Source organism: Delphinapterus leucas, chromosome 2 (genome assembly GCF_059928025.1).
Source record: "Delphinapterus leucas isolate spDelLeu-1000000601 "Yukka" chromosome 2, BTC_Dleu_Yukka2, whole genome shotgun sequence".
Taxonomy (NCBI): Eukaryota; Metazoa; Chordata; class Mammalia; order Artiodactyla; family Monodontidae; genus Delphinapterus; species Delphinapterus leucas.
Window position 1 is genome coordinate 10,674,379 of NC_143130.1, and position 26,824 is coordinate 10,701,202.

General features: G+C 35.9%; 1 protein-coding gene across 1 annotated transcript in view; it reads right to left on the minus strand.

Moving 5' to 3' along the window:
* GPR158 (G protein-coupled receptor 158) overlaps nt 1-26,824 on the minus strand; it is a 326,439-nt gene that overhangs the window by 267,658 nt on the left and 31,957 nt on the right. Inside the window, exon 2 of the mRNA XM_089906217.1 lies at nt 26,171-26,276. Coding sequence (XP_089762343.1) covers nt 26,171-26,276 — 106 coding nt within the window. The remainder of the gene's footprint in view (nt 1-26,170; nt 26,277-26,824) is intronic.

Consider the following 26,824-nt stretch of genomic DNA (forward strand, 5'->3'; position numbering starts at 1 on the left):
TAGCATAGTGCACAACACTGAAATTGAATGAATGGAGTTACACACATCCATAAGAATGAACATCAAAAACTTTATATGATGCAAAATAAGTACAAACTGCATTCATAAAATATTTCAGAAATCAAAACTAAAAATGTTGTTGTTTAGAGATACATATGCATATAGTAAAACTATGAAAAGCAGCAAAGAAAGGATATTTAAAAGATTGAGTTCTTTCATTGGTAGGCAGTAGCAGGAAGATGCATTTGGGGAGAAACCCACAGAAGGCTTCAAACATTTATTTTAGAAACTGAATGGTATTTACATAAATCTTATCATTATTACTACTATTATTATTAACCCTGTTAATATACATTATATACGTTCATTTGTATGCAAGATATATTTCATAATAAAAAAAAGGAAGAAAGGTAGGAAGGGAGGGAAAGAAGGAAGGAGGCAGTGAGGAAGTCAGCCAGTCTAACAGCCTTGTTTAAAGGCTAAAAGAGGCCTCCGGTTCAATGGATATTGACTATACTGAAGCATTCTTAAGATAGGAAAATTTAGATATAGGACTTATTATAGGGCCCATAATGCAACTAAGTTCTATATTAAATATATTTTGAGTGTATAAATAAAGGAATAAAGTGAACGAGTGAACATATGCAAGCACGCTTTATGGAAGGGTGCTCTAGTAACCTGAATGAGCAGTTTCTTACACCTAGTTTAAAAATCTACTTGAAGTCTTTTATCTTAAATGTCTTAGACCTCTCCATCTGGCTCTAGGCACCTGGTAAAATTCTCTGGTAGTTAACAGTATCTCGTAAAAATAGTTTCCAAGAGGCTAGATTATTTTTATTTCTTAATAGTATATAACCTTGGAATCAGCTGGTAAAACCACATTTTATTCCTATTTTGTAGAAGAGTCAGAAGGCATATAAGAGAGGAAGGATGAGCAACAGAGGGGAGGATTTTTCATCCTCTTCATTTTCCCTAACTCTCTTGGACAGGAGATGATGCTTGGTTCAAGGACAAGAAACTTGTAAAATAAGCTTAATTGTGTAAGTAGATATACGAAAATGGACCTATGAAGCTTCCAAATTTAGCCAAAAATTAAGGGTCATTCAAAAATAACTGTTGATACAAATTAATGATACAATGTGAATACAAAGTGATTTACATTTAAGAAGTAGAATAAACAAAATGAGAATACATAAATAGGTGTCAAAAATGTTTTCAAACCTTGAGAAATTATTTTGGATAAATAAAAAAGGGGAAAAAAGACAGCAGATGTAGTTCACTTACTCTGCTGATCAGAAGATAGAGCATAATTATTACCTCCCTTATTTCTAAATAGAAAATCAGCTTTATCTGGGAGCCATATACTACTGTTGGCTCACATGGAACTCAATGTTAACCAAAATCCCCAAGTCTTTTTCACACTTATTAAGAGGTATGCTAAGCCATCTATTCACCAACCTGTACCTGAGACAATGTTTTCTGTTTAGGGAAAACAGCAATGCAGGGCTTTAAATTTATCCCCATCAAAATTTATCTTGCTAATTTCAGCCAACTGTTTTTATTGTTAGAATATTTTTGGATCTCAATTCTGTAACTGTAATACATTTACTAATGCTATTAGCTTTGTTTCATCTACAGATTTGCTGAGCATATCTATGTTTAACTGGGGCATGAAAGAGGACAACCAAGGATGACAATTAAAGCACACTACTTTTAAAGATCAGATTCTTCATGTGGAATGCTTAAGGTACACTGAAGTCCAACAGATTCTTGAATGTCATCTCTAAATAAAAACACATCTTCTTTTTCTAAACATCTTCATAATATTTTCAGCTTATGATAGTAATTAAAGAAGGTATTTAATATTTATTTAGTTGCTAAAAATAGGGTTAAAAAAAAGTACTCATTAATTGTATGGAAAGGGCTACTGGGTAATGAATGCAGATGGAAGACACAGGGCCATTGTAGCTATGGACCCATAAGGTCTTTAGTCACAGCACTCACTGATACACCTACAACTCAGCACACTTTGATCCTGAACCAATGCTGAAAAGAGAAACTATCTGAAAAGATATAGCATACGCAGCAGTCAGAGTGCTAAGATGGGTCCCCAAGATTCCCACTCCCTTTTGCACACATTCTTTATAATCCCTTGCGCCTTGCGTATGGACAGGTCTGTGAATACATCAGATTTTATTCCTATGATTAAGTTATTTTACATGACAAAGACATAGGAATTTTGTGGATGCAATTTTGACTGAGTCAAAAGGGAGATTATCCTGGATGGGCCTGACTTTAATCTGGCACAAGTTATCCAAAAGGGACCGAGATTTGAAGTAAAAGAGATTCTCCTGCTGGCTTTGGAGAACTAAGCCTTTATGTTGTGAGAGACCTACTTGGCTAGGACCTGAGACAGCTCCTCTAAGAGCTGAGAGTGATCTCTGGCTGACAGCCAGCGAGAAAACAGGTATTTCAGTCCTACAACCACATGGAAGTAAATTCTGCTAATGACTTGGAAGAAGCTTGGAAGAAGACCCCACACTCCAGATAAGAACACAGTCCTAGCTGACACCTTGAGACCTGGTGAGACCCTGAGGAACCAGGGTCCTAACTGAGCAGAGGACCCAGTTAGGCTATGCCTAGACTTTTAACCTACAGAATCTATGAGATAATAAATTTTTGCTGTTATGGACTATTAACTTTGTGTAACGTGTTATGCAGAAATACAAAATTAATACAGTGCATAGGAAATAAGACAGTCTTTCTGGTCCTGCCATCAAACAAAGTACCTGATGACTTGATGCACAAAGCTGAACTGAGATATATTGAAAGCTGTTAAGGGATCCTGAGAGAAAAACAAAACTATCAATACTAAAATTATCTACTGGAAGCAGTATTGTGTTGGTTTGCTCTCCGTAAAAGAGCTATTTGCAGAGAGAGACAGAGAGAAAGACACAGAGAGAGGGTCAGGGAGAGACTGGAGGAGCAGGGAAGAGAATGAATATGAATAATTTACGTAACTGGAGAGGCTGATGAAAATAGTGTCCACGAAGAGCAGGGAGTCCAACCCATAGAACACTTGATGTCATTATAAAAGCTACAGCAAGAATTTCCAGGAAGTAACAGACTCAGCAGGACTAGACCTAAGACTTTCTATGTTTATTTCAAGGACTGAGTATTAAAGTATTGAGCCTCCGAATCAGCTAACTCTCTTGAAAAAGTAGATTTAGAATTTATCTAGTAGTTGAATATTTTTAAAAGAGGAGAAAGTTAATTTGCAAACAGCTTTAGAAATAACCAGTAACCAATAACCAGAAATAATCAAATACATAACTCCAATATGCTTTCAAATGCATTTTTAGTCTCCAAACAATCACATTCTCAACTTTTCTCTAACAAGAATACCAAGGTATTCTGAAACTGGATCTTTAAAATCTGTTTCCCTTCCCATTACACTTCTTGACCTTCTTTGTTTTCTTGTATATACTGTAACATGATGATATCAATGCAATGAGTATTGTAAGTAGAATTTATTTTTTCACTTCTGAATTATTTATTATTTTATAATTTAGTGAACTCCTATGAACTTATTCTTTTATGAGCTTTTCAGAACTTTCTGATTCAGTAACTATGCTAAAATATGTAAAGAAAACTTTAACCAGCCATTTTTTAAAATAGGCAAAACAGAAATCTTCAATAACAATACAATTTTAAACTAAAGGTTATGTTCTTGTCATATAATAAGAAGCTTATCTTCAGATCTGCTACATCATACAGTGTTTTTGTAAATCCGTTTTTAGAATTCATACAGGCTCAGATGGTTTTGTAATCAATTTTTCCTGTTTCACCACGAACAAAAGCACTTTTATCAAGGCACTTTTGTGAATGTTTCAACGGAAAAAAGAAATAACCAACACGTATAGGCAGTCTTGGTTTTCTTAAAGAGTATTTTATAAATACTACAAAGAAAGATCCAAAGCCCAAAGTACAGGTGGTAGCATGAACATTTTAAAAACTCTATGTTCCTTAGTCCTTAGCCACAGAAGTTCTTTTTAATGATCCATAAGTGAACGGCACACAATAGTCAAAGCTCTTGAATTCATACATACATTAACCTTCCGTTGGAAAAAGCAAGCTAAATGATAATTAAGTTAGCTTAAGACAATTTGGAAATATCAAGAATAGAACCTTTTTTATGGTTTCTAAAATTGTATCACAGACCTATTGGTTTTATGATTACTAAACTTGCAAACAGCAGTGGACAATATTCAGTTCACTGACTTTTTCCCAAGGCAAATTTTATAATTTTCTTCCAAAAGGATAGCTTTTTTTTCAGATAGTTATCCCATCAACAAATCAGAACCACTTTACACATTTTTAACTGCAGAACATGCCAGAAACTATGAAACCATTATACACACACACACACACATACATAATGGTTTCATCATGGCTCATACGCTTATAGAGCATCATTCATTGGAAAAATTTATCACATCTTATATCTTCTCCACAGTAGGCTTGTGAAAATTAATTTGCTTTCTATAATTATATTCTTCCTGTGTCAAAGAAGATTCTGAGTGACATTATCGATAATTATGAACTTCCTTCCAATCTCCTTAAAGTTGAAGGTAGAATCACAGATTTAGGATTTCCCTTTAAAAAGGTTCCATGACAGGGACTTAGTAAGTACATTTTTTAAGCTTATAGGTTTTTTTAAAAAAAGAATTGTGTCACAATCTTGGAGATTGTCAAAGTTGTCACAAACCAAGGTTGAGAATCACAGTCTTACACCCACCCACCCCACACACACATTTGCGTACACAATGGAACTAGAAGTCAGTTTCAGTTGAAGAATGGGTCATATTCCAGAAACAGATCAACAGTTTCTAGGTGACTATTTATGGGTTTTTTTAATCCTTTCTGCCTCTTCTCTGAACACTCTACCTTATGTGCTTAATAAAAAAGTAATCATCAAATCCCATGATCTATGACTCACTCACAGGATTCACTGACAGGAGCCACGGCCTGAGCTGAGTCCATCCTTGAAGACCTGACCTAGGATGGGCCTCGTCAGCGTGTCCCTGGGACAGGCTGTTTGGCTAACAACTACCCTGATTCCCTCCTTGGGCTCCTCCTTTACTTGTCCTTCAGTTAAACTGGCATTTCTCTTGAATATCATGGTAGACAAAGATGCTTTTAAAGACATTTCTATATTTATATCCACAAGCAATTGCAGAATTAGTAGTTGAAAGATGAAAGACCAGTTTAGGAATAAGAATTCTAAAGCAATGACTGAGATAGGTAATGTCCAAGAAGCCATGAAATATGGAATGTTATTTCAAAGTTCACTGAGAACTAAACTCCATTTTCCTCTCTTGCTGTCTTTCTTGTGAATTGATGATTTTTTGTAGTGGTATGCTTTGACTCTCTTTTCTTTATCATTTGTTTATCTGTTTTAGGCCTTTGCTTTGTGATTACCATGAGGCTTTCATAATACATCTTACAGTCATAACAGTCTGTTTTAAGTTTATAACAAGTTAACTTTAACTGCATTAAAAAAAGTTCTAGACAGTTACCAGATTCCACATTTTCTATTGTTGATGTCCCAATTTACATCATTTTATATTGTATACTGATAAACAAAACAGCTATAATTATTTTTAACGTGTTTGTCTTCTAACTCATATGCTAGAATTTAATGTGATTTATACATCACCACTGCAATATGAAACTGACTATATATTTACCTTTACTAGTAAGTTTTCTACTTTCATATGTTTTCATGTTACTAATGAGTGCCCTTTCCTTTCAGCTTGAAAACTCCCTTTAGCATTTCTTGTAAGGCAGGTCTAGTGGTGATACATTTCCTCAGCTTTTGTTTGTCTGGAAAAATCTTTCTCAGTTTCTAAGAGACAACTTTGCTGGGTAAAGTATTTTTGTTTGGCAGGTTCTTTTTTTCTTTGACCATTTTGAATATATCATCCCACTCTCTCCTGGCCAGCAAGATTTCTGCTGAGAAATCTGCTGAGTCCCCTTTTATATGATGACTCATTTTTCTCTTGCTACTTTCAAAATTCTGTCTTTGATTTTTAAGAGTTTGATTATAATGTGTCTCAGTGAAGATGTCTTTGGGTTGAATCTGTGTGGGCATATTTGAGCTTCATGTCCTTGGATGGCCATATTTCTCCCCAGATTTTGGATGTTTTCAGCCACTATTTCTTCAAATAAGTTTTCTGTCCATTTTTCTCTCTTCTCCTTCTGGGACTTCTATAATGAGAATGTTGTTTTGCCTTATGGTATCCCATAATTCACATAGGCTTTCTTCATGCTTTTTCATTCTTATTCCTTTATCTCTTATGACTGGATATTATCGAGGGGTCTGTCTTCAAGTTCACAGATTCTTTGTTCTGCAATAATTAAGCCTAATGTTGAAGCTCTCTATTGCATTTTTCATTTAATTTGTTGTATTTATCAGCTCTTGAATTTCTGTTTACTTCTTTTTTATGATTTCTATCCCTTTGATGAACTTCTCATTTTGTTCATGCATGTTTTTCCTGAGACCATCAAATTGTCTCTCTGTGTTCCCTTGAATCTCACTGAACTTCCTTAAAATAATTATTTTGAATTCCTTTTCAAGTAACTTGTAGATCTCTAGTTCTTTGGGGTTACTTACTGAGAAATGATTGTGTTTCTTTGGTGTTGTCATGTTTTCTTGTTTTTTGTGTTTTGATGGCTTTGCACTGATATGTACACATTTGAGTGGGCAAGTCACCTCTGCTTCAGATGCCTATGAGTGCCATCAAAACTCATAGGAGAGTATGCATGTGACGCTGGGTATCCTGCATTCCACTGGCTGCAGCTCACCATCAGAGCAGGGAAAAAAGCATTTTGTAGCCAGAAATAAAAGTCTTCTTCACACAGTGTCTCTCCAATGCCAACTACTGAAAAGCTTAATACTGTCCCAGATGGCAAAAGGGAAATGCTTACAGGGCTCAGATCCATTATCACAAAAGCAGGGCAAAAAAGGATGGATTTGGAGTGAGGAAATAAGTTGATAACTGGTACAAGGAATATACAAAACATTTAAATCTCTTGATTTCCACCTCTGACAGAAAAGACTCAACTTGGGGGTTCACCAATAAAAAACCTAAGTCTCTTTTAGCTTTAGATAAAAGGACAGTGAAATTCTAATGAACAGAAGCCCAACTCACTTCATATTTTACTAGTGAAATGTCACATATCCATTTCTGTTTTTCCAGGCTTAATTTCTAGTCTTACAGACAGCATAACAGGGAAGTCTTAGGAAAATATATATTACCAGGACCAAACTACCCAGATATGATATGATATGATATATGATATATATGAAATGATACATAATATACATTGTAATATTTTTCATTAAATTCACAGAATTACTTATTTACATGTATACATATACACACACATTTAACCTTATTAGTTACTAAAGAAATATAAATTGAAGGAACAATTAAGTACGTATTTTTTACCCATCAAATTGACAAAAAATAACTAGCATTTAGTACTAGAAAGAGTATGGAAAAGAGTGCAGTTCGAAGCTGGTGAAAAGAGGAAATGTAGGTGGTAATTTTTTTCTCCTTTTTAGTCTTCGTATGGTTTTCATGATTAAAATAAATATTACGTTTATAATTTTGGAAGAACTTTATAAAAATAAAATGTCCGATTATGCAGTCAACAGTGGTAACACCTTATTGATAGACTGATTTTCAAATCACATTTGCTTCTCTAGACACTGACATTGGAGTAATAATACAAAAATAGCTGGAAGAGGAAGACCAATTCAAACATTCTTTTCCAAATTAGAAATAAATTTAAGTGTAACTGACCATAACACGTCCAATATTTAAGACTGTAGAAAGATGTCTTGAATCTTACTGGCGGAAACATTTCAAACAAAGATGTTTTAAAGTTTACTGGCATAAACATTTAAACAAGATTAGCTTTACAATTTATAGCTTCTCTAGAAAAGAAAATATAGCGTAATATGTGCCACCCAAACTTGGTGATAACAATACTTCTTGAATCATAACTGGTCAATCTTGAGGTTGGTCACTGATGCTGGTGCTTTCACCCCTATCTCCCACTCAATACCTCCTTGAATTTGATAAAGGAAAAGAAACCCCCCTAGTAGCTCACCTCGTCTTTTCTCTCCCACCTAAAGAAAGCTCAAACCTAGCTCTTTATTAGCAAGAGTACAAGAAAATTAAAAGGAGTTCATGTCAGAGGCAGGCTTTCCCTTCCAATTTCCCTTCCAGCTTCTTCACTCCATAAATAGTCCACGTCCGCCCTGCACCACTGACTTGCACCTCCGCAACACATAGACAAATGTGCATTCTCAGAGGATAACCTTTCCAGTTATGAATTATAATACGTGACTGACATGTATGCTCAGACCTCATAATATTTTCCTTGAGCTCTTCTGTAGTTGTAAAACTCAAGAAGGATCAAATTTCCTTGATCTTCATGCCCACAACACCTGCAAAATACGTGAAGCTAAATGTGTGAAGGAATTCAATGGAATATATTCTAATTGTGGATTCCTGAACAAGAGACCTAAATGGGATCATATTCTGGAGGTATATTACTAGGCTTAAGGAAGATCTGCTGCTGGACTGGTATTTCGCATGGCATATATGGAACCAAATCATATTTTCTAATACATTCTATTCTTGATTTGGTTTAAGTTGTATGTGCATTTTTAAATGCAGAACTAGACGAGTCAGAAAGTAAATTCGAAAATTCTCTGAAACTACTGTGTAAGCTGCAGCTCATAAACCTCTGTGGAGTCATGGAGTCACCTCAAGAAGCTCAAAAAACTCAAGAAACCACAACAAGAAATTCTTCTAGTTTAAACTAAAAACATATCTTGATATTTATATCTTATTTATCAAATGTATATAAGACTACTGTAATGAAATGATTAGTTTATTATGTTTTATCAACTAACAGATATTAAAAGTATAATCATACTTTAAAAGATACACACTCACTGCTCTAGGAATGCTAGGGACTCCTAGAACCTTTGCCCAAGTTGCACTATTTCTTAGCCCAACATTTATTGGAAATTAAAACTTCTAGCTTTCATTTTTCTTTCTGGGAGTTAATACAGTTTTTTAAAAAAAGGAAAATAAAGACAAGAATAGGAAAGGAGAGGGCTTCCTTGGTGGCGAAGTGGTTGGGAATCGCCTGCCAATGCAGGGGACACAGGTTCAAGCCCTGGTCTGGGAAGATCCCACAGGCCATGGCGCAACTAAGCCCGTGCGCCACAACTACTGAGCCTGCACTCTAGAGCCCGCGAGCCACAACTACTGAGCCCACGATCCACAACTACTGAAGCCTGCACGCCTAGATCCCATACTCTGCAACAAGAGAAGCCACTGAAATGAGAAGCTCGCGCACTGCAACCAAGAGTAGTCCCCGCTCGCCACAACTAGAGAAAACCTGTGCACAGCAACAAAGACACAATGCAGCCAAACATAAAAATAAATTAAATAAATAAATTTATTTTAAAAAAAAAGAATAGGAAAGGAGAAAACGAGGAGAGCAGAGGACAGGAAAAAGGAAAAAAACAGAAGAGATTTAAAAATAAGCAAAGACAGGCAAATGAAAAAGACAGAAGGGTGAGGGAGATAGGAAGGGAAGGCTAAAAATTGACAAATTTCCAATTATACATTTATACATACTGAAAAACCTCCTATCAAGAAAAATCTAATTTTTAATTTGGTAGTTTGATTGTGGAGGAGAATTTATATGGATTTAGCTGAATAGTATTTGTAAAGCTCTCTATTTTTATGTCAAAAAGAGAGATGCAGTTTTTAAAAGCATCATGTGTTCATTCATTCTTTCAGATCTAGATAAGTGACAAAAATACTTGACAATGGTGAACTGAGAATAATCACTAGTCAATCTGTAGAGCCACCTACTCTGAATTCTTTACACCCTTTTTACAAAATGCATCTGTCACAAATGAAAAACAATAGAAACTAAAGCACATAACTAAGTCATTGTGGCATTTACAGAGTTTTTATTTGATTCTAAAAATAATAGTAGTTGATTATAGTATTTGTGATAATAGACGTTTCCTAATAAGAAAACCATAATTTTAATTGAACCCTTATTCATTTTTAACAGAACTGCTTGCAATAAGTAAATGAAATAAATGAAGTAAAATATAAAACAAACTAAAGTTAGACCTACAATCTAAGTATCCAAGAAGGTTTTCAGATAATAGGAAGAGTATTATGAGTAACCAGGCTATGCCTAGAATCTTCCATTCCTAAAGGAAGATGGACTACCTGGCAAGCTATGGCAGAATTAATCTAATTAATCTAAGTCTTTCTTATGGATGTGATACAGTGATGAAAACCGTCACCATAAGAGATACTGTATAACACAAATATGATATTGTACATGAAATTAAACTACAAGAGCAGCCATACCAATAAAATGTATGAGTAGGCCACAGCCCTTGCCTCAAGGTACTCTTGCATCAGCAACTGATCAGTCCAAATTCTTAATTAAGATGTAACCTATATTAATTTTTTTAAGTAGCTGAGCCTCAGTTCCCTCATCTGTAAAATTGGAATAATAATAGGTATTTTCTAGGACTATTTTTTTTTTGCAGTACGCGGGCCTCTCACTGTTGTGGCCTCTCCCATTGCGGAGCACAGGCTCCGGACGCGCAGGCTCAGTGGCCATGGCTCACGGGCCCAGTCACTCCACAGCATGTGGGATCTCCCCGGACCAGGGCACGAACCCGTGTCCCCTGCATCGGCAGGCGGACTCTCAACCACTGCGCCACCAGGGAAGCTCTCTAGGACTACTCTGAGGATTAAATTCAATATATACATACACACACACAGACACACAAGCATTTACACACATATATATGTATACACACACATATATATGACACAATAATAGGGCAGGCATCTGATGAAAGTAGCTATTGTAATTAAGAGTAATCAAGTCATTTTAATACAGCATTATAGGTATTAAAATTAAAATATGAACAATGTACTAGAGCAGCACATAAGGGAGAACTTGCTCTGCTTGAATTGGGGAAAAGGCTGCCAAGGGGTCACAGAAGATCAAAACCTAGGACTCCAAGAATATGCAGGAACTTTGAGGTGGCCAAAGTGAGAAACAGTATGTTATTCCAAAGGAAGAGCATATGCAAATATATGCATGGAGACATGAAACACCACAGTAGAATCATGGAAGGCAAGTAACCAGGTATTGTAGCATGAGAAGAAATTTAGATTTAGAAAGCCATGTATATAAGGTGGCTTTTATCACAGAGATTAAGGAGAGTCACTGAAGAATATTAGGCAGTCAACTGCAAATACTTGTTGAGCGCCTTTATTACAGACATTGTTATGGCACTTGAGATACAATGATGAACATAACTGATGTGGTTTCCGCCCTTCTGGAGCTTACAGTCTAGCACAGAAGACAGACATAAATAATTATAAATAATTTCAAGCATATAAAGTGCTATGGAAAACAGCTAATATTTATAGAGAATGTACGTGCAAAGCGTTCTGCATACATCAGAGAATAATTCCCAGTTAAAGAAGCTGGAGGCATAGAAAGGTTAACAAACTCAGGCAATCTGAATCCAAAGTCAGCACTTTTAACTGCTATGTGACACAATATCAAAAAAAAAAAAAAAATACAGGACAACATAATCACATCAATTTTTGTAAAAATCACATTAGCAGCAGCACAGACAATGAATTGAAGAATAAGACTGAAGACAGGAGGAGAGTACTACAAAAATCCAAGCAAGAAACAACTAAGACTAGAACTAAGTCAGTTGTAGTAACAATGAGAGAAGAGGAGGACCTTCAAGAGTAAGACATGGAGATCACCTTCCTCCCCACAAATATATCAAAAATACATCTACATGTGGAACACCTCCTACAGAACACCTACTGAACGCTGGCAGAAGACCTCAGACTTCCCAAAGCCGTGTGGCTGACAGGATCTTGGTGCTCCAGCCGGGTGTCAGGCCTGAGCCTCTGAGGTGGGAGAGCCGAGTTCAGGACACTGGTCCCCCAGAGACCTCCTGGCCCCATGTAATATCAATTAGCAAGAGCTCTCCCAGAGACCTCCATCTCAACACTAAGACCCAGTTCCACTCAACGACCAGCAAGCTCCAGTGCTGAAAACCCATGCCAAACAACTAACTAGCAAGACAGGAACACAACCCCACCCATTAGCTGAGAGGCTGACTAAAATCGTAATAAGTTCACAGACACCACAAAACACACCACCAGACACAGTCCTGCCCACCAGAAAGACAAGATACAGCCTCATTCACCAGAACACAGGCACCAGTCCCCTCCACCAGGAAGTCTACACAACCCACTGAACCAACCTTACCCACTGGGGGCAGACACCAAAATCAACAGGAACTACGAACCTGCAGCCTGCGAAAAGGAGACCCCAAACACAGTAAGTTAAGCAAAATGAGAAGACAGAAATGCACAGCAGATGAAGAAGCAAAGTAAAAACCACCAGACCAAACTAATGAAGAGGAAATAGGCAGTCTACCTAAAAAAGAGTTCAGAGTAATGATAGTAAAGATGATCAAAAATCTTGGAAACAGAATGGAGAAAATACAAGAAACGTTTAACAAGGACCTAAAAGAACTAAAATGCAAACAAACAATGATGAACAGCACAATAAATGAAATGAAAAATTCTCTAGAAGGAATCAATAGCAGAATAACTGAGACAGAAGAATGGATAGGTGACCTGGAACATAAAATAGTGGAAATAACTACCACAGAGCAGAATAAAGAAAAAAGAATGAAAACAATTGAGGACAGTCTCAGAGATCTCTGGGACAACATTAAATGCACCAACATTCAAATTGTAGGGGTTCCAGAAGAAGAAGAGAAAAAGAAAGGGACTGAGAAAATATTTGCAGACATTATAGTTGAAAACTTCCCTAACATGGGAAAAGAAATAGTTAATCAAGTCCAGGAAGCACAGAGAGTCCCATACAGGATAAATCTAAGAAGAAACATGCCAAGACACATATTAATCAAACTATCAAAAATTAAATACAAAGTAAAAATATTAAAAGCAGCAAGGGAAAAACAACAAATAACATACAAGGGAATCCCCATAACGTTAAGAACTGATCTTTCAGCAGAAATTCTGCAAGCCAGAAGGGAGTGGCAGGACATATATAAAGTGATAAAAGGGAAAAACCTACAACCAAGATTACTCTACCCAGCAAGTATCTCATTCAGATTTGACAGAGAAATTAAAACCTTTGTTGCAGTGGTAAATGGGAGTGTTTCCTTAACTTCTCTTTCAGATTTTTCATCATTAGTGTTAAAGTAAATAAATAAATGAATGAAAACAACTTGAAATTTAGCAATATCATATGAATATCAGAAAATTAATAAATAAAGAATAAGGACTTTGTAGAAAAAAAGAAGAATGAGGAAGAAAACAAATTGATGAGATACTGAGGTAGAACTGACAAGAACTCACAAGTGACTGGTTGTGGGAGTGAGGAAAAGGGAAAAAGCTCAACACATTGCCACCAGAGAGACCTGGCTATCAAGCTTTTTTTATTTTTTTAAATTTTTATTGGAGTATAGTTGATTTACAATGTTGTGTTAGTTTCAGGTGTACAGCAAAGTGAATCAGTTATACATATACATACATCCTTTTTTTTTTTTTTTTTAAGATTCTTTTCCCATATAGGCCATTACAGAGTATTGAGTAGAGCTCCCCAAGCACTTTTGTAATTCAAAATCTAATCAACCCTGACAGAGGAAAAAAGGTGCAGAATTTCATTTCCAGTCACCCTCATTCAACAACATATGTATCACTGTTGCAGGGGTAACAAAACATTGTATAGCTGTCAACCAAATATTTAACCTGTTTAAAGAAAGCTTTGTGAAGTCTTTCACGTTAAAAAAAAAACAGATTCTGGGATCTCTATTTCAACAAAGGAATAAAATACTAAATTGACTTTTAATTTTACACATGCATGGTATTCATTTGGTCCAAAGACAATCTTGACTGAACAGAAAAAAAAAAAATGTTTACTGAATTTGCAATTCATTAATTAAAAACAAAAATTAAATCGTTGCTGACCAGCTTACCACATAATAGGATTAAATTTCAGACCAATCTTAAGAAGAAAATTTTCAGGCATAACTTCAATATGCCATTTATTAATAAACGGCACTAACTAAACAGACACACTGGCCTTTATACATACTTAAGGCTGCAGAATCCTATACAGTTCTATGTGCTTTAGTGTATAAATGACTTCTAATTGACATTTGAAATTTCAACACGAAATTCAGAGGATAAAATACGGTATATTCCATTATTTGACGTTTTGGTCAAATATGTTAAAAAATGAAATCAAAATCAAAATCCTAAAAGTGTCTTTTCTGTTCAAACTAATAAGTGAAATAATACATGAAAAATTTTACCTGTAATGCAGTCACTATAGTTAGAAATACATATCAAACTTAATATGTGAAATTTTATTTTAGACAGATTGCCATTTAAACTAATGTGATCACTGCCCTTCTGTCATCCACCAATTCTAATGACACTAGGCTGAAGGTTCAGTGGAGTCTGAGGCTGAAATTATCAGGAGAGAAGATGGAGAGGAGAAGTGGGATACAGAAATCTGTCAGTAGAATCATCAAAGTAAGGGAGAGAAAGCATAGAAACCAGGAAGTGGAGTCAAGGTCAGAATCATGCAGGAGCTGAGGAACACACCAGATTGGACCTCTCAAATTTTTGATCTTGGGACCCCTTTACACTCTTGAAAATTATTGAGAATATCAAAGAGCTTTTATTTATGTTGGTTATATCCATTGATATTTACCATCTTAAATATTAAATGGAGAAACTTCCAAAATATTTATTAATTCATTTAAAAATAGCGATAAGCTCATTACATGTTAACATAGTGTATTTATGAAAAATAACAATATTTTCCAAAAATGAAAAAACTTAGCGAGAAGAGTATCATTGTTTTACATTTCTGCAAATCTCCTTAAAGTCTGGCTTATTAGAAGACAACTAGATTCTCATATTCCTTTCTGCATTCAACCTGTTTCTATATCAAATTTTATGAAGCCTCTGTACACCCATGAGAATAGAGAGTTCAAAAGGCAAATAGTCTCTGAATTATTATGAAAATTATTATGAAAAGGTTTAACTTCACAGACTTCCTTAATAGGGTCTTGAGTACCCCCAGGGGTCCTCACTTGAAGGGTTCCAGGACCACACTTTGAAAATGATGATATTACACAAACATACTTTAAAAGGTGGCAAATGAAGGTGATTTGCAGACCAGCATAAAAACAAAACCCGTAAACGAAGTGGTGTAGCTTCTAAGTCTATGAAATCTGGGCTTCAACAGAATTAGAATCATGATGGAGCCAAGCCTGTAGCGACAATTAACCATTATCCTATTTCTGAATGTAAATATAGAATCAACTCTATAGGCTTTCCTGCAGGTAATCAGGGAACTGTAAAGCAGGAAAAATTGCTTTTGCATGTATAAAACAGATTGTACTGACAAGTCAATAGTAAAATCTACTGAATAATTACATAATCGAGATTAGGTCATGGCTCTACTTCATTCCAATAATTACGGTAAGATGTTAGAAAGCATTGCTTAGGGACAGCTCTCTTTCCTGAAGAGCTGTAAAAATAAGTAGATATCTACATATTTAGAACAGTATAAAAAAATATTCCTTCTGGAGACAGCATGAACCAAAAGCCTTTTAGAATCTCCTCCAGACTTAAGAGTCCTTGAGTATTTTTACCCCATTGAAATGGTCTCTGACACATCTGACATTTCCCCCTTTACACACTTTTCTACTTCACGTACAATAATTGCTGTAAACCTCTCCATTTACAGTTCTTCTTTGTTTTTCCCCTTAATCCTTCTGTTTTCAGTGTTTTGGTTCCAATTCCAACCCACACACTTACTCCTGTTTCATTCACTGTTCCCTATACTTCTCCATACACCTATGTCAGTTTACATTTTGAAATACAAAAATATAATTAAATGTTATACATTCTTGTGCATTATAAAGACAATAGCAACTCAAAATATGAATAAGCAGAAAGAGGGGAAAAATACAATGACTTCAAGTGAAAACAAAAAATTTAAATAGACACTTGCACATTACTTTGCCGGCAAAAGCATTTATTTCAATACTTTATGTTCTCCTTGTATCACCAACCACCCACTTGTTCTCTCAATCTATAAACCCTGGGGAGAGAAAAACAATGATAAATCGAAATGTGTCCTGGGTGAATAGACATAAATGACTTGGTAAAGATACCCCAAAAATAAGAAGGTGGTAAATAAGGCTTTTTCTCTTAGGGAAAAAAAAAAATCAAGGAATAGAGTTTAACTCTTGTATAATACAGTCAGTTAAAGCTTTCTAAATCAGCCAAGGGCTGTAGCTAAGCAACATGATTCTTCACTGTGCTCAAAAGGGGGCTGCCAAGCATCAGTAGCCTCATTTCTCACTGAAAGCTTTGACAAGCTTCCACCATATTTTATATAATTGTAGCAGAGGGAGTGCCAGATTAGATCTGATTTGCTGTCATAATGGGATTTTTTTCCCACATAAGCTAATGATGCAAAGCTATATTTAACCCCTAAAAAAGTCACCCTCAGGCACTCACTGTATATTCTGATTGCCTCTCATATCTAGAATTGGACAAGTAGCAATTTTTCTGCTACTGAAAATGACAAAAGCAATGGTTTAATAGGTAGAGTTTATTTTTCCCTGATTGACTCCATTATAAATTTAGCTACATAGTCCAAATCGGTTCACTAACTTCATATTTCATCAGATGTTCTCTCACCGCATTGAAAAGATCAAGAAATCTAGTACTTTGAGTTCATATCCATTGTTGTATGTAAGTCAAACTCCTCGCCCCAGCCCACCCCAGCCTAGCTGCATATGCTGCATATGCCCACCTTTAAGCTCAGCCCCATTCTAACCCCTGATCATAGAGAAGTTTGGGAGTATTTTAGGTGTTTATCTTCAGCAATAGTTAGAGTTTAAAATGTATTTATATATTATCATAAACACAGTAGATCCCCTTGGCATCCCTGTACCCAGTGAGTTGCAATCCTCCATATTCACCTTAGTTTTATTCCTACATTCTGATTTGTATTCTAACTCCCTGCAAGGAATAGGTCCCTTTCCTTAACACCTGCCCTCTTAACTGATGCCCAGGCAATGTGTACAGCCCTCAACAACTTCTATCTAAGGAGATGGATCTTATCCCTTGGGTTCAGTTTCAAACTGGACATTTCTACCATCCCAAATCACTGCCGTACATTGAAACAAGAGTACCACCACTGGCAAGAAACTTCTGCTGCTGCCGCTCACACACCTGTAAGATGGAAGCCCTTGTACACTGATCCTAATCCAAATTTCTATGTGAGCTTGCCATACCCTCTTGGAAATTTGTTTCGGCCACCTGAGAGCTAGATCAGTTCTTCCTGACTGGTATACTCCTAACCAATTAGTTAAGTAAGATTCCAGCATGCCTCTTGGCTGAACTCACAAGACTAACGGTATCAGCCCATGGGCCATTACCAGTCAGTGATTCTCTCTCCAAACAACCGTATGTCACCCATAGTACCTTCCTATAGTTTAAATTCCTGAAATACCATTTACTAGATTTATGACCTCAGTCAAGTTACTTAAACCACTCTAAGTCTTAATTTTCTCATCTAAATAATGGGAGTAACAATAATATGTAACTCACACTATAATTAAGTATGAAATGGACACGTCTTGTTTTTTATTATGAAATAATTGTTTTCTTAGAGATTGAAAAACAAACTTGTATCAAAGGGATACTTCACTTTTGGCGTCTTGTAGACTTTTCAGGCTTGGGCTAAAGAAAACTTAATTACTAGCAAATATTATCAAAAGTGGCTTTACCTACACTACTGGTAAGAGATCTTATGAATAAGATCTTGTAAGGGTTTTTTTAAAAAAACATTTTATGTAGTCCATAAAGTTGATAAAGTAGAAAGCTATAAATCAAGATTTAATAGATTTTTGTCTCAAATAGATAAATAGAGATATAGACATGCGATAGACAGACAGATCTAGAGAAAGAGTCTATTTACCTTGAATAGACAGGATGTGCTCCCCCTTTATACATTCTAATGCAAATACTTCAAAGGTCCCAACATTAGATCAACAAGTTCAAGAAAGTTGGTGATACAATCCAGTGACATGGAATGTATACAAAGGAGTGTTATTCAGGAGCAGATACCAAATATCATGACTTTGTCATAGTGGAAAAAGTGGATTTATCTTCTACTCTAAGGTATCTGATTCCTTCATAAGCAAATTAGAGAAAAAAATAATAATACTCCCCTATATTGCCTTCTTTCTGGCTCACATCATCCCAGATTCGCAACCTAAAGTCAACTAAACATGTTTTGGCTTTTCCTTCTCACTTCCGTCAGAATGTGTTAGTCGTCCATAACCATCACCAGAGTGCTTAATGAGTAAGTGGAAATCAAATCCTATAAGCTAGCTTGAATGAAGGCGCCAATGATGATTAGCAGTGCAGTTTGCTAAATAAGAAAATCTCAAGTTTTGCAGGCACAATCACATGCAATGTGAGAATTCAAGGTATTGCCAATGCAAGGATAGTCAGAGCATTGCCTTTGGATGGAAACACCTTTCAGTTTTTCCCTTTACAGTTTGCTAGAAGTATAAAATCTTAGGGTTGCAAAGATACTTAAGAGGGACCTACTCCAACCATATAGCCAATGTTGCATGAAGTTTTTATAAGCCTTGCAAAATCCCCTCTCTATTTCTCCCTTTCCCCCAACCACAAGATGGCAATAGCCACTGGTGAACCCTTGCTCTGTTCCTGGAAACATCTTTCTCTGAACAAGACAGCCAGCTCTGAACAAGAATTTGAAAAGGACAGATACATGTATATGTATTACTGAATCACTTTGCTGTACACCTGAAACTAACACAACACTGTTTATCAACTATACTCCAATATAAAATTAAAAGTTAAAAAAAATAAAATTTAAAAAAAAGAGAGTCAGCTTTCCCTTAACTGACTTATTAGGCACCCCAGTACAGTTATTTTGGAATACTATTTCCTAACTCTAGTTTTGGAGCAAGTCCAGAATATCTAGTCCAAATAACTTTCAGGAGCACAATGAAAACTATGAAAATATCATCAGTTTCCCATTAATTTTAGAAAGGACTATGTAACAAAATCAAACAAGTTAGGTCTTGACAAGTTCAAAAACCAATGGGGAGTTCATACAGTAGTGGTATGGCCTCTTTTGGTTAAACCTAGTAAAACGATACTTGACTGAAACAGAAGATATTTAGCCTAAAAGAAAGACTTAGAAGCAGGCTGACAGCAGTCTTCAAATATCTGAGTGGCTGCTGTGAAGAAAAAAAAAAAATTAACTTTATTTTGAGCAATTCCAGTGGGAGAAATCAAAAGCAGTAATTCTATATTATTATAAGGAGGCCATCTACCCACAGAACAGGTTGCCTCCATTAATTCAATATATGTACCAGGCACTGTGCTAGGCACCAATGAACACCTGATCACTGCCCTACATCTTAGCAGAAGAGTGTGAGTTCACATTAATCACATTTTGTATTGATAATGAGAGAAAACAGAAGTTTTACTACAAACACAGTGGAAATTTAAATGTCTAGAAGATTACCAGTATTTCCCCATTTACTGGAAGATTTTTTCACAGTTTTCAGTGTAAAATAATGGCATTAAAAATAGCTTGCAGGTTTATCATTACTTATTTTCAACTGAGTTAACACAGTAGATCATAAGAATGATTATGTAAGCCAAAATTCATTTCAAGTTTGTCCTTAAATGTCCCTTAGTGAATTTAAAGGCAATGTTACTCATTCACCCATATAAGGAAATTCAGGCATTTGAAAGGTTTCAATAATTTGTGTGGTTTGACTACACTATAAGCTAGGCCATATTCAAGAGCCCCGCTTGTCCACTAATTGTCCAGGGTCCAATGGTTCCATGTGGCTACTATATATTTCAAATCAGGTTAATGGGGCTAAGGACCTGAATTCTTAATTTTGTTTAATTTTAATTGATTTTCATTTCAGTAGCCATATGTAGCTTGTGGTTCTCATACTGAACAGCACAGTTCTGGAGATAGGTGAACGATAACATATGTAATGCAGAACCTTTCTAGAGAAAAGAAGAGCAATGTTGACATTTCAGCCACAAGATGAAAACTAATATATAACGGTTTCTAAACAATTTCACTCAATCAGAAATTGAATTAAATAAAAGAGCTCTAGGAAAGTACTCTAAATCCTGCCATAGCCAAATGATTAAGCTATGTTCTGTATATAAGAGGGCTTTCAAAAGAGAATGATTAATTCCTTCTGCTTTCTTTAGATTTTTGCATTAAATTTCTTTTCTTGTGTACTAAATTATATCTTTTCCTATATTTTAACTTTTTAAAAAGATTTCTTTAGAGATTCATTGAGTTACATATAATGAAGTAGTAAGGAGCTACACATAGACTCTCATTCAGTGCATTCAATAGAAAAGAAGAGATATCCAAAAATTGTCTTATCGCTATATAAAACCACTGGCTGAGCTGACAACAAAACCATTCCCGTGATTCTGGATAGAACAGTGAATCTGATAACCTCAAGAAGTGGTCTCCAAAGCAGAGGACACATGTGGGGAAAAAAATACTAAAAGTTCTATTTATATTTAACTTTTTTAATAAAAAAATAAGAAATAAATTTAGCTTTAGTAATATTTAAGGCTTGGATTGACATTAATGCCTTCACTCAATCCACATTTCATATGACCATAATACTGATAAGGCACCAGAGGTAAAACTGGGAGTTTTAAGACAGAAATATTGACAGTGGTTACTTGGTTCCTATATTTGCTTTCACATTTCAATGTATTACCTTTTATATACGACCATCTACATGGATTTACAGAGTATATTATTTTAAATTGTAAAATATTTCCAACTCTTCATAATAAGATGGCGTGTGACCTGGAAAACCTTTTCCCACACAAAGATTTTCTGATTATCAGAGTGAACTACTTGCTTCTAAACTCGAAGATTAGTTATGCATTGCTGTTTACAAAAAAGGCAAATGTTCTAAATTTGCTGACCTGCTCTACGACAAGTGGATGTCAGTAGTGTCTACGTAGCAGGTTTTTTTTTTTTTTTTAATATATAAGCTCTTCCTTCAAAGTAACTGTGACACTTCAATAATCCATGTGAAAGCCTTCTGAAGTGAGCATTTTGAAAATGGATATTTGGAAATATTTTCAGTGTTCTGTGGGTTTTGTTGCCAAAAACTATAAATACTCACATAGCCATACAGTTTAAACTTGGAAATAAAATTTCCTCATCTGTTTGAAAATATTCCCCATGAAAGTCTGAGTGGATTTTTAACCTATTCTTTCCAATTAGTAGGGACCAGCTGACTTCAGGTAAGATGAAAAACTGCCAGCTGTATTTCTGAAAAAAAACCTTGGCAAAATTGTAGATGGAACTGAGAAATGAACACTGTTACTTAGAAAATATAGTCAACAATTAATGTCTTCAGTTGGGACTGACATATCCTTGTGAGGCATATTTTCAACTATGACAGACACTAAAACTAAATATAAAAATAAACTGAACTTAGAGACTTCTGAATCATTGCATTACTAAGTATTAAACTAAGATTTTGTTTGTTTGTTTTTAATTTTTATTGCAGTATAGTTGCTTTACAATGTTGTGTTAGTTTCAGGTGTACAGCAAAGTGAATCAGCTATACCTATACATATATCCCTTCTTTTTGGTATTTCCTTCCTATTTAGGTCACCACAGAGCACTGAGCAGCATTCCCTGTGCTATACAGTAGGTTCTCATTAGTTATCTATTTTATACATAGTATCAATAGTGTATATATGTCAATCCCAATCTCCCAATTCATCCCACCCCCCGCCTTTCCCCCTTGGTATCCATACATTTGTTCTCTACGTCTGTGTCTCTATTTCTGCTTTGCAAATCGTCTATTTACAAAGATCGTCTCTACCAATTACTTCAGATTCCACATATATGCGTTAATATACGATATTTGTTTTTCTCTTTCTGACTTACTTCACTCTGTATGACAGTCTCTAGATCCATCCACGTCTCTGCAAATGACTAAACTAAGATTTTTTTTAAATGATGAAGCATAATCAATCATAACACTTCACTGAAAATTTTTCAAAAACTGTAAATCAGTCAATTACATTGCTCTCATTAAAGATACATTTATTTTTATAAAATATAATCTATATTAAAACCGTATTTCATATTTATCTCAACCCAATTAAGTTCTGATTTATAATATACAGAATATATAACAAAAGATGCATACAGTTTATAGCATAAAAAATATACAAATACCATTGGTGGATGCTTAAAGCATTTTTACTAATAGAATATAATCAAAAAGTTTCAAGACCACTGTCCTAATGTTTCCTACTTTAAATAGTGATTTTAAAAATTCTTCTAATGGAAACAAAGCAAAAGAAAACCTTTAAAACAGCAGTATCAATTTATTTGAATGCTTTCAATAAACTATTCTGTAGGAGAAGATTTTGTGTACTCAAAGCAAACAATGATATGACATAGGTCAAGAATTATTTAAATGGATACTGAAAACATGATCAAGTCCAGGTAGCAGTGATCTGAATCAGTCATAAAAACAGCCAGAATAATCCTGCAATCCAGTTCAGGGTGTCGACTCAGATCTCAATTTACTATGCCCTTCAAAAAATACTTATTGGCCTCCTAGACTCGATAACAACCCAAACTTGTTGAGAATTTATTCTCCTCACAAACTATCCCATGCCTTTCTAAAATGCTCCTGAGGCTTCGCTCATTGGTTACATACCACTTATCTGTTTCCAACATCAGACTCGCTATACTAGTTTAAGATACCTTGGAGGCTGAAAAGCCAACACACTGGAAAAAAAATTTTTAAGTGAAAAGTTTGCCTCAATTATAACTTTGAAATTTGTAACTCCCTGTGGTATTTACAAGAGAAGAATGTTAAATATTGGCAAAATAAAACCCAGTAAACACGATGAGTGTCTCTGTTTCTAGTGATGTGGATTTTCATAGACAGGCCCCTACACCCTACAAATACGAATCGTGGTAGATACGTCCCAAAACAAGCTGGTTTACACAATGATCCTTGGGGTCTGAAAGGCGAGCCAGTGCAGATGAAAAATGCCCTGAACAAGAGCTTTTCTTTCTGTTTCCCAAGCAATAAAAACATCAGTAGAAGCCAGTTCCTAGTCTCCAATTCACATCACTACAGGGAAGGACTGAAAGACCACTGCTGGTCCCAAGTCTGAGGATGTGGTATGGACCGGCGGCAGGTACCTAGAGTGACCAGCACCAATTCCAGAACCTTAGAGAAGTTCCAGGCCAGCCCTGTGTCAATCAGACTACCCACCAAGGGCCTCAGGGGCCCAGCCTAGGACACCAAGATCTCGACTCCCAACCCTAGGACCTGGGCAAGTAAAGGGGTCGAGGGATCCAGAGTTTTCAAAACATGCATTTTGTAGATTCAGTGTTTGTTAATGTTATTTTTTGATCATTGAACCTCTTTGTACAACATTTTCAAATGAGATTCACTGAACTGTTGGTTGTCTTACAGGGTATGTTTTTCTGGTTTTTTTCCTATAGGAATTGAATAAATGCAATGCTCCCATATATAAAGCCAAAAGTTACACATTCACCCCGATCTTTGTTTACCAGAATAGAGGATAATATTTTACCTTGAAATAACTTAGCTTTATTTGAAAGCTTTAAAAAGACACAACCCTCAGAAAATTGATAATCCTGATGCAATGAAAATAAATCAATCTTACAAAAGGCCACCCAATAAGACCATCTAGTCAAATACACAGATGAGCTATATGGAAGAAAAACAACAAGATAATTAGAGGCAAGCAGCAACTGTAACAGATTGGTAAAAAAAATATCTCCTTGTTTCTAGACAGACTGTTTATTGAACCACCCAGGAGCACCACTGAAACAAGGCTATACAGAAATGAGCACATACAGATCAATATCCACAATATGACACCCATGCAGGAAAAATTCCACTCTGGCTAAAAGACAAAGCTTTGGAGCTATACGCCATTGGCATGGAGATAATAATCAGGCTAAAGATATTTACCAAATCAGTAACTGAAATTCATATCTTTAGAAATGCCAGAACCATCCAAAGGGAAGTGGGAACTCAGAAAAGTTCAAAACCATAAGAACAAACAGTGAAGGGAGATGAAAAGAGGATCTTGACCTCTGTGACTTGACAAGACAGAAGCATTTCACTGACATAATTGGGTCCCAATTTGGGGGCAGGGAGTGAAGGAAGTGAGGGCTGTGCAGAGGGTTGGCTACGTGGAGGTGTATGGAGATGTGGGAGTGGGGATGTGTGGGGTACTGAGGAAGAGGGGGTCATGGAAACATGGTGGGGATGTGCGATGGGCTTAGAGGGATGTGGGGGATTTGGGGGGTTTCATCGGAGGTGGGAGGATTGAGGGATTTGTGGTGGGACGTATGGAGGGCAGGTGGAGGTGTGCATGGAATGTAGGGGGAAGTGGGGAACTGTGGAAGATTACTTGGGTAGTGGTGGGCTGCGGGAGTATTTGGCAAAAATTCAAATTGAACATGTAGATTACTACATTTATATGAATATTCCCTATTTTAAATAAATCAAGCTGACTTTCCTCATAAATTCATGGAAAGTTGAGATAGCCCAAGTACTTAAGGTCAGGAGCTTTATTGTACATTTGTTTCAGAGCATTTGGGGACCTCAGAGATAGATTACTGAAAACGAAATGAGGATGTCATCACATGTCATCTCTGAAACTACAGAAGACAAGTGACACTAACTTGAAAAGATACACGCAGCCCAATGCTCATAGCAGCATTATTTACAATTGCCAAAATATGGAAGCAACCTAAGTGTCCATCAACAGATGAATGAATAAAGAAGGTGTGGTGTGTATGTATGTGTGTGTATATACACACACACACACACACACACACACAATGTAATACTACATAGCCATAAAAAGAATGAAATGTTGCCATTTGCAGCAACATGTTTGAACCTGGAGGGCATTATGCTAAATGTAATAAGTCAGGCAGGGAAAGACAAATACTGTGTGATATCACTTACATCTGAAATCTAAAAAATACAACAAACTAGTGAATATAATAAAAAAGAAGCAGACTCACAGATATAGAGAACAAACTAGTGGTTACCAGTGGAGAGAGGGAATGGGGAGGGGGCAATATAGGGGTAGAGGGGAAAAAAGGGTTATTATGGGATTATATGAAATCAACTGTGTGAAACTTGAAAAGCACTACAGAATTTAAAGAATCTTTCATTCAATAAAAAAAGTAGCTAAAAAAAAAAAAAAGACAAGTGACAGCCTTATTTCCAGAAGTATGATCTCTCTGCCTGTCCCTTACCAACCAGAGTTCCATGAAATCAAGTATGGATAGGAACTGCAAATTGGAAAAAACACACCAAATACACACATTTCTGTTTCAGTTTCCTGTGTACAGTTTTCTCCTTTTTTTCAAAATCTCCTAGCCATACTTTCTCTATTGCTTTTCTAGCAGATGGCAGGGTGTCTGAATGAATACCATCAATGTTTCAACAAGCATCATACTCCATAAAAATGTGCATAATTTGGTTGACCCCTCTTGGGACTGGTTTCTCACTTCAGGGCTATTTTAATTTCCAGCCCATTTTGAACAATAGGGTCAGCCTTTGACTAAAGCCAAACTTCAGACATAATTTTAGTTTCAGCCTTCTCTTAGTCCCCAAATGAACAGTTATTCTGCACAAATTTCATTTTCTACTCCTCTTTCAGTTCATTTGGCAACATTCAGACCTGCATAGGAGATTTTTTTCCCAGTAAGATGCCTCTTGTTCACCTACCCACAAAAATATAATATATTCAAAAGTATTATATTTCTGAGCTTCTGATTTCAGAGAACTTTATCTCCATATTCTTACCTCTGAATTGTTAAGGTGACATTTGTGAGTTCCTGAAAACCAGCCATCACTTGAACATTGGTCAATGTCCACCTTCTGAAGATTTATGTCAACTTTCATGACACCCCTTAAAACAGAGAAAGACAAAAAGAACAAATTAATTTGAGCCTTTACAATATCTAACTCTGTATTCTACCCTAGAAATCAGTCAAATCAGCATAAAGAATGCACTAAAATTCTTCAAATTGCCCACACATATTCATCTAAAGTGTACCGAGTGTAGATACAGACAGAATAGAACAGAATCATAAAGTATTAGTTTTATTAAGTCTGAAAGCAGGGACTCTGTATTGTTCACTGTTTCAGCTCCCTAGATAATGCCTGGCACACAGTAGGTGTTCAATAAATATTTGCTGATTGACTGAACTCCAGACAGTATTACTCTGGACATGGTAGCAAAGTCGACTCTGAAATAACACCTGCTCCCAGTACCCCTTCTATTAGAGTAAAATTTTTAAAAAGCCCTTATTTCTTTCTACTCCTATTTCCCAATGCAGGGCCTGGGATGGGAAGGTTGGGGCAAGGGGGTGGGGGAATGAGTTAAGAGGGGAAGACAGTATCAGAAAATAAGCATCTCTTTCCTCTGATCTTCTATGACAATGACTTTAAGCAGTT